Source organism: Rhinoderma darwinii, chromosome 1, assembly GCF_050947455.1.
Source record: "Rhinoderma darwinii isolate aRhiDar2 chromosome 1, aRhiDar2.hap1, whole genome shotgun sequence".
NCBI lineage: Eukaryota > Metazoa > Chordata > Amphibia > Anura > Rhinodermatidae > Rhinoderma > Rhinoderma darwinii.
In genome coordinates, this window is record NC_134687.1 from 304,294,130 (window position 1) to 304,309,408 (window position 15,279).

Here is a 15,279-nt window from a genome sequence, read left to right on the forward strand (position 1 = left end):
AATGCTTTGTAGTAAAGCGGTAATATGTCCCTGTTCCGTGAGTCAGTCTTAATACAGGACAGTATCCGAATGGCTTTAGATGCAGCTGATTGACATTGCATGCTGTTTAGTTAGTATATGATCTACAAGTGCACCTAGATTCTTCTCTGCAAGTCATTATCCCAAATTGTACTACTCCTAGAACATATGGTACATGCAGATAAATATAAAAGTTATGCACCTGGCGTGCTAATTATCAACACAGAATTTAATTTGCCAAGTGGATTCCCAAACACTCTGTGTCCAAGTCAGCTTGTAACTTATGAACATATTTGACAGACTGTACTATATTACATAACTTGGTGTCATTTACAAACATAGAAAAACAGTGCTATTAATATCATTAACAAACAAGTAAAAAAATAGTGGTCCCAGCACTGAACCCTGGGGTACACCACTTATAACCGGGGACCATTCAGAGCAGTAATCATTGTCCACAACACTCTGGATACGGTCATTGAGCCAATTTTAAATCCAATTGCAAACCTTACTTTCTAAACATATATTGAATGTTTATTTTGATCTAGAACATATAGAACATGGCCTTGTTAGTGGAATTGCAGTTTCAAACATGTTTTTTCTGGGGGGGGGGGGGGGGGTTATTAGGGTGTTTTTTCTTTTTTTAAGTAGATTATAATATATTATGGTTCCTACCATCCCCAGATATATATGTAGGCTTAGTCCCAGTTCTGGGTGTATGTGCAGCGTAGGTTCCCACCTTACAGAGGTCGCCTTGTCGTGGCAGGTGGGCTAACACTTTTTGATCAAAATGTGCACTAAGAACCTCCCTATTTGTAAGTAGATTTAGCAGTAATGCATTTATATTTGTGGGTTAGGTGGCATTAGTGTTCGCAGTGTGCGGTTGCCATTTCTTTTTCATATGATGCCGACATACACTTCTATTCACAACGCCCAGCTAGTAAAACAAGTAAACACGCCCAGATATTACAAACATAATACACGCCCACTTGGAAATAAGAGAAAACACGCCCAGTTGTCCATTAGAAAGGCTCATTTGCATAAATATAAAATTGCTCATAACTTTGCCAAAAATGATCGTTTTTTAAAAAAAAACAAAAAACTTTACTGTTATCTACATTGCAGCGCCGATCACATGCAATAGGAGATAGGGATTTGATAATCTGGTGACAGAGCCTCTTTAAATGCAATATGAGACAGAATAGGATAGGGGAATATTGGGTGGGGAATTGCGAAGATAATTTTTTTTGTGTATTCTCTACATTACATTTTCACATAACAAATACTAACACAAGTACATTGTAAAATATACATACCTGGCGTGTGCTACGAAAAGAATACATGTGGTACAGTACTGGTATGAGTTTTGGTTCACTCCTAGGACTGAACATGTTGTTTTTCAATTTTATTGTTTGGACCATTAGCTCTACCAGGTGTGTTCCCAACTGCACTATCAGAGACCGAGGCCATTGGGAGTGTACACGTGGCGAACATGAGCCTCCAAATTTTTCGTGTTCCAAGTTTTCCCACAACTCCCTTGGAAGAAGGGAAGAGATCTGCATGTGAAACACAGGTATGACGTTAAAATGGGTTGTCCAGGAATACATTTTATTTCAATTTTAACTTAGACATATTTAATAACATTTCTAATGTAGTGTATGCTTACCTGTGCCAGCGTTCTCCTGTTCTGATCTGCGGTCACGTGTCCGCACTCAGGATAAATTTGTAATTTCCTGTGACGTTCCGTGTCTTTGCTCAGCCAGCACTTCCGGCTGAGAAAGGCATGGCATGTCAACTACATTTACAGGCAGTGGGCCGGGCGGATGTTTCATGAGCTCTTCAGAGCTCCGCCTCCTCTGGTCCCGCCGCCTGTAGACATTATTGATGGCGCGCCGTCTCTCTACACAGCAGCAAGTGCTGGCTGAGCAAAGACACGGAGCGTCATCAATCATAGTACACGCCGCCTCCTCCTCCTGTCTTGTTGTCCACGCCTCCTACTCCTTCACTCTTGGAGCTCCCGCACTGAAGTGCATGTGAGGAGGAGGAGCGGAATCCCTAATCCCCGGCCACAGGGCCGGGGATTCCGATCCGGGAGAAGTCCCTCACTTTACTGTCCCACAGGGGGGGGGCCGCGGGGCAATTGCCTACAGGGGGGGGGGGTGCGGGGCAATTGCCTACAGGGGGGGGGGCCGCGTGGCAATTGCCTACCGGGGGGGCCAAGTGACAATTGCCTACCAGGGGGGCCGCGTGACAATTGCCTACCAGGGGGGCCGCGTGACAATTGCCTACCAGGGGGGCCGCGTGACAATTGCCTACCAGGGGGGCCGCGTGACAATTGCCTACCAGGGGGGCCGCGTGACAATTGCCTACCAGGGGGGCCGCGTGACAATTGCCTACCAGGGGGGCCGCGTGACAATTGCCTACCAGGGGGGCCGCGTGACAATTGCCTACAGGGGGGGCCGCGTGACAATTGCCTACAGGGGGGCCGCGTGACAATTGCCTACAGGGGGGCCGCGTGACAATTGCCTACAGGGGGGCCGCGTGGCATTTTCAGAGGGCAGTGTATGGCAGAAAATTAGCAAATGAAATTCATCCATTTTTACAAGCATGTACCTTATGAATAGAACAGTAAAAGTATCTGTCTCATCAGAATTCCCATAAGTGGTCATCAGATGAAATACAACTTACCTGTCCCTCTTCGGATAACAACTTGCTGTACTCTTTATATAAACCCCGAATCCTGTCCATATGACTTCCCTGTAACTGTCTGCGGATCGAAAACCGATTGTAAATTTTCATTCCAAGATCTTGAGACAGCAATAAGAACGATTCTCCTGTAGGTGGAATCTTGAACAAGGTCTATGGAGAAGCAAACTTAATTTTAAGAAGAGATACAAATTACAAGGTACAAATTATATCTAGGTATAGAACTAGCACGGATTATGCTTTTAATGAAGCCTTTTTTCATAAAAGAATCATTTAGAGTTCATGTGTATTCCTAATGGTATATTCACACATGGCAGATTTGATACATTATCTGAATGGGACTTCCAGAAACCAATGCACGTGCTGCAGAAACAACCCCACACACATTTCTGCAACTAATCTGCCGTGTGTGAATATATCCTTATTGCAGAAGTATACCTCTTCTGCGATCAAATAGGCATGTTCCCTTATGTTGAGCAAAAATAATAGTACTAATAGTCCCACTCAAGATAAACATGTACAAAAAGGATATATGACCGAGAAGAGAACAAATGCCAATACACAAGAACATTTAGAAAAATGAGCAAAATATTTTATTCAAAATAACATATACATACAAGAATGATAAAAAGAATCCATGAACCAACAGGTTAAAAAGACCAAACCGCCATACAATGTATAAGGAAGGTAACGTCTGAAGTTGACGTGTAATAATAACAACCAAGAGATATGATCTAATAATCAGGGTACATACATGCATGAGTATGAAATGAAACATTAATGAAAAAATGCAAGAAAATATGTGAACATCAAGCACATACCCATAGATCAACCGGATGGAAGCACGGCGATGTGTCTGCCCCAACGCGCGTTTCGGCGCAACTGCCTTCGTCTGGGGGTAGCGAAGGCAGTTGCGCCGAAACGCGCGTTGGGGCAGACACATCGCCGTGCTTCCATCCGGTTGATCTATGGGTATGTGCTTGATGTTCACATATTTTCTTGCATTTTTTCATTAATGTTTCATTTCATACTCATGCATGTATGTACCCTGATTATTAGATCATATCTCTTGGTTGTTATTATTACACGTCAACTTCAGACGTTACCTTCCTTATACATTGTATGGCGGTTTGGTCTTTTTAACCTGTTGGTTCATGGATTCTTTTTATCATTCTTGTATGTATATGTTATTTTGAATAAAATATTTTGCTCATTTTTCTAAATGTTCTTGTGTATTGGCATTTGTTCTCTTCTCGGTCATATATTATGTTTTGGATGCCTTATGGGTATACACCCCTGGATCTGGTTCATATTTAACATGCTTGCTGACAGCCGCATTCTTACTTTATTTTGAACCATTCTGGATCCATGCTGTGCTTTTTGGTCATATCATGTACAAAAAGGAGCTCATGCACACAGCAATTCCATGTGCACACAGACCTACAGCACTGCACGAAGTACCCTACGGGTCTGCAGCACCGAACTGTATTTCACTACCTATGCCACCATATGTTGTCTCTGTAAGGAACCGTATTCTTCCCTGGATGCAATACCTCTAGGGTAGAATGCACTACATAATATGTATGCACGAACCTCTGAGGTTCTGTGTAAATTCGGAGGCACACATAGATAAAGTATGGGCCCATAATATCCTTTGAGAGTTGTATTCAGAATTCGTGTGAATGGAGCGCAAATGTGCATGCTACCATTGGTGCTTACATAACTGCAAAACATCTGATATGTTTTAGTACCTTCCTAAAGAATAGTCTATAACTTTACAGGGGTAGCTAAGGTAAAACATGTAACATAACCTTTATTCATTATTCAGATTAAGAGTAAGAGTAAGAGTAAGAGTAAGAGTAAGAGTAAGAGTAAGAGTAAGAGTAAGAGTAAGAGTAAGAGTAAGAGTCTATGTAAGAGTCTATGTAAGAGTCTATGTAAGAGTCTATGTAAGAGTCTATGTAAGAGTCTATGTAAGAGTCTATGTAAGAGTCTATGTAAGAGTCTATGTAAGAGTCTATGTAAGAGTCTATGTAAGAGTCTATGTAAGAGTCTATGTAAGAGTCTATGTAAGAGTCTATGTAAGAGTCTATGTAAGAGTCTATGTAAGAGTCTATGTAAGAGTCTATGTAAGAGTCTATGTAAGAGTCTATGTAAGAGTCTATGTAAGAGTCTATGTAAGAGTCTATGTAAGAGTCTATGTAAGAGTCTATGTAAGAGTCTATGTAAGAGTCTATGTAAGAGTCTATGTAAGAGTCTATGTAAGAGTCTATGTAAGAGTCTATGTCTTGATACACAAAAAAAATACCCCTGATTCAACCAGCGTTGAATCAAATAAGCAATGCACAATAATCACCTAGAGTAGCCAGATAATTATATCTAGATGGCGTGGTACCATACACTACTTATGGACAAACTCCAGGGATAATGAATAAAGGCTATGTTTTATTATGAGTTCCCACTCTGTGATACTACTTGTTTCTTAGAGGAACCCAAATATTGATTACAGTAATAAAGGTAAAACATGTACTGTATGTTGAATGTTCTCCTTCACAACCACAGTTTAGGCTTTCCCACTGCTTTTTATTTTTAAAATACATCTCTACTAACTTGTAGCATAATGTCTACATAATTCTCCTCATCCAACAGACATAGATAGGGGAATAGGTTTATTCTGCGTGAATTCTTGCTGATTTTTGCCAGGTGATTCTTTGAGTCATGGAAAGCATGGAGCAGGTCCTTTTGCCATCCAGAACGTAGACCATTCAGCACTTCCCTCTGAAAAATAGAGAACATCAGTGTTATAATCCATCAAAATGATAGTCAACGCTCACCAAATGCAAATCTGCACATTTTAACCAGAGAAACATTCTGAGGCGGGACACCTAGAACAGGCAATTGATAGACATTCTATAAATTAAGGCTTCCGATTGCCCAAATAATATACATGTTTGGCTCAGCAGGAAGATCGGAGATGTTGGTAAACTAGATAAAAGATAAAGAGTAGGTAGAATTGTTTTTTTTGTACTTGCTATAAAATATTTTTCTTGTGGAATTCATTTGGGGCCACTGCACCATGGGTGTAGGCCCTTGCCAGTAGGAGACGGACAATAGGTAGGAAAAAAAACTAAAAAAAAACAAAAAAACTGTTGGCACCGCCCATGCAGGCCATACTCTTACCACAGACAAGACTTATAGTCTGTATAGAAGCAGTAGAAGATCAAAGACCACCACCACATCCAGGTCCCGGGAGAATACAGCAAAGAACCAGAACAAGAGTCCGGGGCCCAAAAAAATTAGGGTGAGAGCTGTCCCCCCCCCCCCAATGAATTCAAAAGAAGAAATTATTTTACGCGGAGTACAAAAACATAATAATTTTTCCATAGAAGTCCCAGGGGACGGGCAGAAAAAAAATTATCTGCTGTGCCACCTGCCTAACGCACAGCAGCTTGGAGTACTTCGCAACTCAGGCTGGCATCGGAGGAAGCGTTTGTATGAATCTTGTAGAACTTCGAACGTATGCACCGAAGCCCAGGTTGTAGCCTTTCAAACCTGGGAGCCCGACGCTTGGTGCCGTACCACCGAGGATGCAGTAACGGCTGGTGTGGAATGGGGGAGTATCCTCAAAGAGAAAACCTTTACCCTTGCACCGGTAGGCTTAAATAAATGCAGCCAGAAGCCACCAAGCCAAAGAAGCATTCAAAATCGGCCAAACCCCTGCACTGCTCTGAGAATCACAAATAAAGTGTCATAGCATCTGAACCATGCATTTAGGTACTTGCAGCCGACCCTGCAGAGCGCGCTCCTGCAGATGGGAGGAAGAGGCGAAAAAGAAGCGGAAATGGCCTTGATCTAAAAAGGCAGAAACCACCTTCGGCACCGCACCATATCCATTTGGATATCTAGAATGGGAGATTTACAGGAACGTTCAGCCAGCTCAGAAACCCGTCTAATGTAAGAAATGGCCACAAGAAACTCAACCATCCAGAAAAGCTGAAGCAAAATGTCATGCAATGGCTTGAAGTGATAAGCCTAAAGTGCTTTCAGGATAAGGTTAAGATACCAGGGCTCAATGAGATGTTGACAGGGAGGGGCAGTATGAGCCACACCCTGCAAAAAGCTTTTTATCTAGGAAAAAAGCCAGCGTTCACTGAAAAAGGAAAGCGAGCGTAGACTTGGCCCTTGAGAGAGGCAAGGCCAAGCCCCTGATCCAGATCGGATTGCAGAAAGGACAAGATGATGGGGGTGGAACAGACCAATGGATGGAAACTGTGCTGCTCACACCAATGGAAAAAAGCCTTTCATGTGCGGTGATATACTTTGGCCGATTGTGGTTTACAGGCTTTGAGCATTGTCTGGATAACCGATTTGAAAAAAACGCTGACGCTTAACACCTTAGCATAGACAGCCATGCAATTAAACGCAACTGGAGTAAAGTGGGGTGAAACAGCAGATATCGCGTCCGCAAATAGATTGAAGAGGACGGCATTCCAGGCCTGATAAGTCCAGTATGGAGCCACCAGATCTGCGAAATGCCCTCTGTCTTGATCTACCCAAGAACCTTGGGCAGCTGCGGAAGAAGAGGGAAGAGATAAAGAAGGGAGAACCCTTTTCAAGGAGTGACCAGGGCATCTACAGCTAGAACCATGGATCCCAAGCCCTGGCCACGTGGAGGGGAACTTTGTGGTTAAGCCGAGATGGAAAGAGGTCCACATCTGGAGAGCCCCACTTCTGTCCGATTTGGTGGAAAATCTAGAAATGGAGCACATGGACCACAGAAAGAGCTGGGACATGATGCTCTGCGAGTGCAGAATCCTGGACTTCCACATTGCCACCTGGCTCCTGGTGCCATGATGGTTCAAATAGACGACTGCCGTGGCGTTGTTGGTCAGAACCCTGAACGGATGATCCTGGAGAAGAATGGCCCAATGTGAGAGGGCTAAAAAGATGGCCCTCAATTACAGAGGATTAATCTGTAACAGAGCTTCTTCCTTCAACCACCATCCCTGAAACGTGTTATGGTCGAACACTGCCCCCCCCCCCCCCAAACCGGAGAGGCTGGCATCCATCGAGATGACAAGCCAATAGAAAGGCAAGAAGTACCGGCCCTGAAAGATGATTGGGGAGGTTCTCCACGAGAGCAACTCCTGATGAACCTGTGGGGGCAGGAGGATTGACTTGTCCAGGGAAGTCTGTGATTTGTCCCAAAGTGCGAGAGTTTTCTTCTGGAAAGGCGCGTGTTAAGGCTGACACCAACTTGCCTAGCACATGCATGCAAAAGCAGATGGAACAGGCAGCATTCTGGCAAAAAAGAGCCACCTTTTGAACCCAGTCATCATTCACGTGAGCAAGCTATATCGCCTAATAGAAAATAGGTATTCCCCCCACACAAGGAGAAGGCTCGAGTGGGGAGACCGCTTCGGACTGAAGAGGTTTTGGAAGTAGAGACTTTCAGGGGCCTACATCCAAAATGAGCGGGTCGGCGAAACTTCCTCTCTAATGTCTGAGAGGAGGAAATACAAAAGGAACTAAGTCTCTGAGAACATTGGGAAGGCTGTTGTCATTGAGGACGGTTCGGAGGAAAAAGAAAATTTTTTTTGCCAGTGGTCTCAGATATAATTTCGTCCAGGTGCTTGCCAAAAAGTCTACCCCCAGCAAAATAAAAGCCATTGAGGGCCTTTAATGAGGCAGGGTCCGCTGCCCAAGATTTAAGCCACACAGAACGGCAGATAGCGACCTAGTTTTAACTGTTGCACTGCTGACAAAACAGGACTCCTCAAGGGAGTCCTCACACAAAAACTTTTTGAGGCATGTAGTACTGGAGAGGCTAGATCATTTAAGTCTTCCTGCGATGCTCCCTCAAGCTTTGCTGACCCAGGAAAAAGCCAATGCTGGGCGCAGGGTAGACCCTGCCACCACAAAAACAGATCTTAACAGTGAACCCGATCTTTATCGGGTGAAACACCGATGAGTGGTGCTGGAGGGCACTCTCTCCTCCAGTGGTTCCGAAACCACTGGAGGAGAGAGTGCCCAATTGGTGACCAAATCCTCTGGAAATGGGAAAAGCATATCTGTCCATTTGGAGACTGTTAAGTACCTTTCAGAGTGCTTCCATTCCTTTGAGAGGAGCTCCTCGAGTTAAAATGTAGTTTGCAAAAAACGAGGATGGCATCGGTGGCAAGATACTTCCTCCTGGGACGGAGTAGGGTAGTTATCCCTAATATGTAAGGTGTTGCTGACCGATTTTTGATCGTCTCATTTCAAAAGTTCAATAACTTTTTTATTTTTGTGTAGACTTAGCCGTGTGAGGCTTGTTTTTTGTGGTAGTATGTTTTTTGAAGGCACCATTTTCGGGATCATATAATTTATTGATTAACTTTTATTAAACTTTTTTTTGGGGGGGGGGGTAATGTAAAAAAAATAATAATTTTGCCATTCTTATTTGCATCTTGAATTTATACAGTTTACCATGTGGTATAAATAATATAATTTTATTGTGCAAGTCGTTATGATTGCAGCAATACCAAAATTTATAGTTTTTTTTATGTTCGACTACTTTTGCACAATAAATACACTTATTTAAAAAAAAGTTTGTTTTTGTGTCGCCATGTACTACGAGCCATACCTTTTTTATTTTTTCGACGTAGCTATATGAGGGCTTATTTTTTACAGTAGAACTTGTTTTTATTTATATAATTTAGAAATACATACCACTGGTTTTTTTTTGGAAGCAGGATGACCAGAAAAAAAAAAAGTAACTGGCGTTTACTTTATAAACGTAATAGTTCGGGACATTACAGATGCAGCGATACCAATAATGTGTAGCTTTTTACATTTTTTTCTATAATGAAGCCTTTTGTAAGGGGAAAAAGTGTGTTTTTAATTATTTTTTTTACTTGGGATTTTTTACTTATTTATTAGTAAATTTATGAACATTTTTTTCCTTTTTTATTAGTCTTACTCTGGGACTTTACTATACACTGAAGGCAGACCTGGAGACCCTTGTTAGGCCCCTGGCTGCCATTGATTTGCGGGGTTGCCAATGGGGTGACAGAGGGAGCCTCTTCTCTCTGAAACCAGTTAGATGCCACAGCCGCTATAGACAGTGGTATCTGAACTAACTTCGATCCCGCCCTTAACCCCTTAAGGACGCAGCCTAGTTTGGGCCTTAAGGCTCAGAGCCCATTTTTCAAATCTGACATATTTCACTTTATGTGGTAATAACGTCGGAATGCTTAAACCTATCCAAGCGATTCCGAGATTGTTTTCTCGTGACACTTTGGCCTTCATGTTCGTGGTAAAATTTGGTCGATATATTCAGTCTTTATTTGAGAAAAATTGCAAAATTTAGAGAAAATTTAGAAAAAATAGCATTTTTCAGAATTTAAATGCATCTGCTTGAAAAACAGACGGTTATACCACCCACAATAGTCACTAGTTCACATTTCCCATATGTCTACTTTAGATTGGCATCGTTTTTAGAACATTATTTTATTTTTCTTGGACGTTACAAGGCTTAGAACATAAACAGCAATTTCTCATATTTTTAAGAAAATTTCAAAAGCCTTTTTTTTAAGGTACCTGTTCAGTTCTGAAGTGGCTTTGAGGGGCCTATGTATTAGAAACCCCCATAAAGCACCCCATTTTAAAAACTAGACCCCTCAAAGTATTCAAAACAGCATTTAGAAAGTTTTTTAACCCTTCAGGCATTTCACAGGAATTAAAGCAAAGTGGAGGTGAAATTTGCAAATTTCGTTTTTATTTCTGAATTTCAATTTTATTCTATTTTTTTTCTGTAACAAAGAAGGTTTTACCAGAGAAACACTACTAAATATGTATTGTCCAGATTCTTCAGTTTTTAGAAATGTCCCACATGTGGCTCTAGTGCGCTCGTGGAATAAAACACAAGCCCCAGAAGCAAAGAAGCACCTAGTGCATTTTGGTGGTGCTTTTTTATTAGCATATATTTTAGGCAGCATGCCAGGTTTGGAGAGGTGTTGAGGTGCCAAAACAGTAGGAATCCCCCAAAACTGACCCCATTTTGGAAACTACACCCCTCAAGGAATTAATTTATGGTTATTGTTACCATTTTGACCCCGTAGTTTTTTCACAGCGCGTATTTGAATTGGGCTGTGAAATTAAAAGAATGACAATTTTTCCAATAAGATGTCATTTTTGATCAGAATTTCTTATTTTCACAGGGAACAAAATGCCCCATTTTGTTGCCCAATTTGTCCTGAGTGCGGCAATACCCCATTTGTGGTGATAAACTGCTGTTTGGGCCCATGGGAGGCCTCAGAAGGAAAGGAGCGCTATGTGTTTGTTGGAGTCCAGATTTTACTGGATTGGTTTTCGGGTGCCATGTCGCATTTGCAGAGCCTCAGAGGTATCAAAGCAATGGAAACCCACCAAAAGTGACCCCATTTTGGAAACAAAACCCCTCAAGGAATTTATTTATGGGTGTTGTGACCATTTAGACCCCACAGTTTTTTCACAGAACTTATTTGAATTGGGCTGTGAATTTAAAAAGAAAAACTTTTTTCCAATAAGATGTAGTTTTGGCTCAAAATGTCTTATTTTCACAACGAATAAAATACCCCATTTTGTTGCCAAATTTGTCCTGAGTGCGGCAATACCCTATTTGTGGCCATAAACTGCCGTTTGGGCCCATGGGAGGTATTAGAAGGAAAGGAGCGCTATGTGTTCTTTGGAGCACAGATTTTGCTGGATTGGTTTTCGGGTGCCATGTCGCATTTGCAGAGCCCCAAAGGTATCAAAGCAATGGAAACCCACCAGAAGTGAACCCATTTTGGAAACTACACCCCTCAAGGAATTCATTTATGGGTGTTGTGACCATTTAGACTCCACAGTTTTTTCACAGAATTTATTTGAATTGGGCTGTGAATTCAAAAAAATGAATTTTTTTCCAATAAGAGGTAGTTTTGGCTCAAAATTTCTTATTTTCACAAGGAATAAAATACCCCAATTTGTTGCCCAATTTGTCCTGAGTGCGGCAATACCCCATTTGTGGTGATAAACTGCCGTTTGGGCCCATGGGAGGCCTCAGAAGGAAAGGAGCGCTATGTGTTCTTTGGAGCCCAGATTTTGCTGGATTGGTTTTCGGGTGCCATGTCGCATTTGCAGAGCCCCAAAGGTATCAAAGCAATGGAAGTCACCCCATTTTGGAAACTACACCCCTCAAAGAATTTATTTATGGGTGTTGTGACCATTTAGACCCCACAGTTTTTTCACAGAATTTATTTGAATTGGGCTGTGAATTAAAAAAAAATTTATTTTTTCCAATAAGAGGTAGTTTTGGCTCAAAATTTCTTATTTTCACAAGGAATAAAATACCGCATTTTGTTGCCCAATTTGTCCTGAGTGTGGCAATACCCTATTTGTGGTGATAAACTGCCGTTTGGGCCCATGGGAGGGCTCAGAAGGAAAGGACCACCATGTGGCCTACTGGGAATTTTCTGGTGCTAAGTCGTGTGTGCAGAAGCCCCTGAGGTATCAGTACAGTTGAAACCCCCGAGAAGTGACCCCGTTTTAAAAACGACACCCCTTAAGGAATTCATCTAGAGGTGTAGTGAGCATTTTGACCCCACAGGTATTGTGTAAAAGATAATGTGCAGCAGTTGGTGCAGAGTGAGATTTGCAATTTTCTATATATATGCCATGTCAGTGTCCGATATATTGTGCCCAGCATGTGCCACCGGAGACCTACACCCCATAAACTGTAATGTTGGCTCTCCCGGGTACGGCAATACCCTACATGTGGCTGTTATCAGCTGCCTGGGCACACAGCAAGGCTCAGAGGGGAAAGATGAGGAGGGGTAAGCTGTGCGAAGTGGATCAGAGCGAGTAAAACTGGGGTAAATTAAAAATAAAGGGATGGATGATAAATTTGAAAACACTCTTTCATACAGAGCTCTGGTTTTTCGGGACACGCGTCACATTGATATATTGTGTCCTTCCTTATCCCCCTCTTATAGCAGACTCTGCACCTCTTTTGACTTTTTCCCTTCTTGCCAGTTTGGGGAACTTCTCCTAAAAAGTGTTGCCCTGGTACGATGCCTGTGGCCCCGCTTCCAGAAGTACTGTAAGGCTTCAGGACTTGATCTGACAAGTCCACCCCTCCCATGTACCTATTGTAGTCCAGGATGCAGTCTAGTTTGGGGGTCCCTGTACTGGTACCTCGTACAGGTACATGGGTACTGGTGTGGCATCTCCCTGGTCTTGTACTTGACACACAATATGTTGCTGCTAGATTTTGCCCTGCTCTCACCCCTTCTGAGTGTTTGCCCAAGCAGAGTCGTAGGGAGGCCTCTCAGGTTTCTTCTAGCAGTGCCGCATGCCGCAGGACTTCTGGAAGCGAGGCAGTTGAAGAGTGGGACGCTGGTATAAAAATTATCCAGGTAGAGGTGGTAACCCTGGTCCAGCAGTGGGTGCACCAAATCCCACACAATTTTTGTATTAACTCCCAGTAAGGGGGGGCATTCTGGGGGCTGAGAACTGGTGTCCTTCCCTTCATATATCCTAAATTTGTAGGTATACCCGGATGCACTCTCGCACAGCTTATACATCTTCACGCCATACCTTGCCCTCTTACCCGGCAGGTACTGGCGGAATTGAAGCCTCCCTTTCAATACACTTCTCGGGGGTGAATGCTGGGAAAACCGGGCACTGAAACGGTCTAATAGGGGTCTCCGTTTATACAAACGGTCAAAACTGGGGTCATCTCGGGGTGGGCACGGCTCATTATCAGTATAATGTAAGAAGCGAAGTATTGCCTCATTTTTATTTTATTTTTTAGTTTCCAGCTCAGTTCTGAAGTTGCTTTGAGGGGCCCATATATTAGACACCCTTATCAAACACCCCATTTCAGAAACTAGACCCCTCAAAGTATTCACAACAGCATTTAAAAAGTTTATTAACCCTTTAGGCGTTTCACAGGAATTTAGAGCAAAGTAGAGGTGACATTTAATTAATTTAATTTAATTTATTAGGCACCATGTCCGGTTTGAGGAGGTCTTGTGGTGCTAAAACAGTGGAAACCCCCCAAAAGTGACCCCTTTTTGGAAACTAGACCCCTTGAGGAATCCATTGTAGTTTTCTTGGGGTGCATGCGGCTTTTTGATCAGTTTTTATTCTATTTTTAGGTGGCGTGGTGACTAAAAAAACAGCAATTTTACTATTGTTTTTTATTCAATTTTTTTTACAGCGTTCACCGTGCGCTATAAATGACATTCACTTTATTCTGCGGGGCGATACGATTACGGCGATACCAGATGTTTATAGTTTTATTTTATGTCTTATGGCGTTTGCACAATAAAATACATTTTGTAAAGTATAATTTACTTTTTGTGTTCCCTTATTCTAAGAGCCATAACTGTTTTATTTTTCCATCAGGAAAGCCGTGCGAGGACTTATTTTTTGCGTAACGAACTGTAGTTTCGATCAGTACCATTTTTAGGTACATGCGACTTTTTGATCTCTTTTTATTCCATTTTTTGGGAGGTGAAGTGACCAAACAATTGTGATTGTGGTACGGTTTATTATTATTTTCTCTTACGGCGTTCACCGCGCGGGATAAATAACGACATCGTTTTGTAGTTCAGGTCGTTACGGACGCGGCGATACCAATTATGTATAGTTTATTTGTTTATTTATATATTTTTATTAATAATAAAGAACTGATAAGGGAAAAAGGGGGACTTTTACTTTTATTACTTTTAAATCTTTTATTTTCTTATTTTTACACAACTTTTTTTTACTTTTTTACACTTTTTTTACTTTGTCCCACTAGGGGACATGAGGGCAGGAGGCTCTGATCGCTATTCTAATACACTGCACTACATGCGTAGTGCAGTGTATTAGAGCTGTCAGCTGTTCGCTGACAGCAAGCATAGTGGGTCCTGATTTTGTCGGGACCCACTAGGCTTCCGTCGATGGCGTAGCCAGAGTCCATTGTTAGGATTCTGGTTGCCATAGTAGCCATCACGGCCCGCTATCGTGTAGCAGGCCGGCGATGGCAGCTTAACCCCTAAGAAGCCGCGATCGCTATTGAACGCGGCTTCTAAGGGGTTAATCGGCGGGGACCACCGCGATCGGTCCCTGCACACTAAGCTGTGATAGCCTGCTGTCGGAAACAGCAGGTATCACAGCTCAGACACGCGCCGGGGAAAGATGGCGCCGTGTTTACTCAGGTCAGTAATAGTACTGACCTGAGCGCGAACGTTCTACTTAGCAGGACGTACTATTACTGACCTGAGCGCGAAGGGGTTAAAAGCAGGTTCCTAGTGTCCTGTACTGGGCTTATGTGCTGTGGCACAAGTAGCCTTAATGACCGCCATGAAAAAGTGCAAGGACAGTCATTAAGGGATTAAAATAAAACTATGAAAATAGTAAAAAAAAAAAAATAATTTAGTATGGTCACGTCTGGAAAAGTCTGAACTATTAAAATATAACATAATTTATCCCGCACAAAGAATACAGTAAAAAGTTAAAAGCCAGAATTGCTATTTGTATTCCAATAAAAACGACAGCTCAAAC

General features: G+C 42.3%; 1 protein-coding gene across 2 annotated transcripts in view; it reads right to left on the bottom strand.

Moving 5' to 3' along the window:
* Positions 1 to 15,279, bottom strand: part of POLRMT (RNA polymerase mitochondrial) — a 74,623-nt gene that overhangs the window by 16,600 nt on the left and 42,744 nt on the right. For both annotated transcript variants that reach the window (XM_075825460.1, XM_075825461.1), the window contains 3 exons: positions 5,335 to 5,502; positions 2,707 to 2,877; positions 1,335 to 1,574 (listed from right to left, as the gene is read on the bottom strand). In XM_075825460.1, the coding sequence (XP_075681575.1) occupies positions 1,335 to 1,574; positions 2,707 to 2,877; positions 5,335 to 5,502 (579 nt within the window). The remainder of the gene's footprint in view (positions 1 to 1,334; positions 1,575 to 2,706; positions 2,878 to 5,334; positions 5,503 to 15,279) is intronic.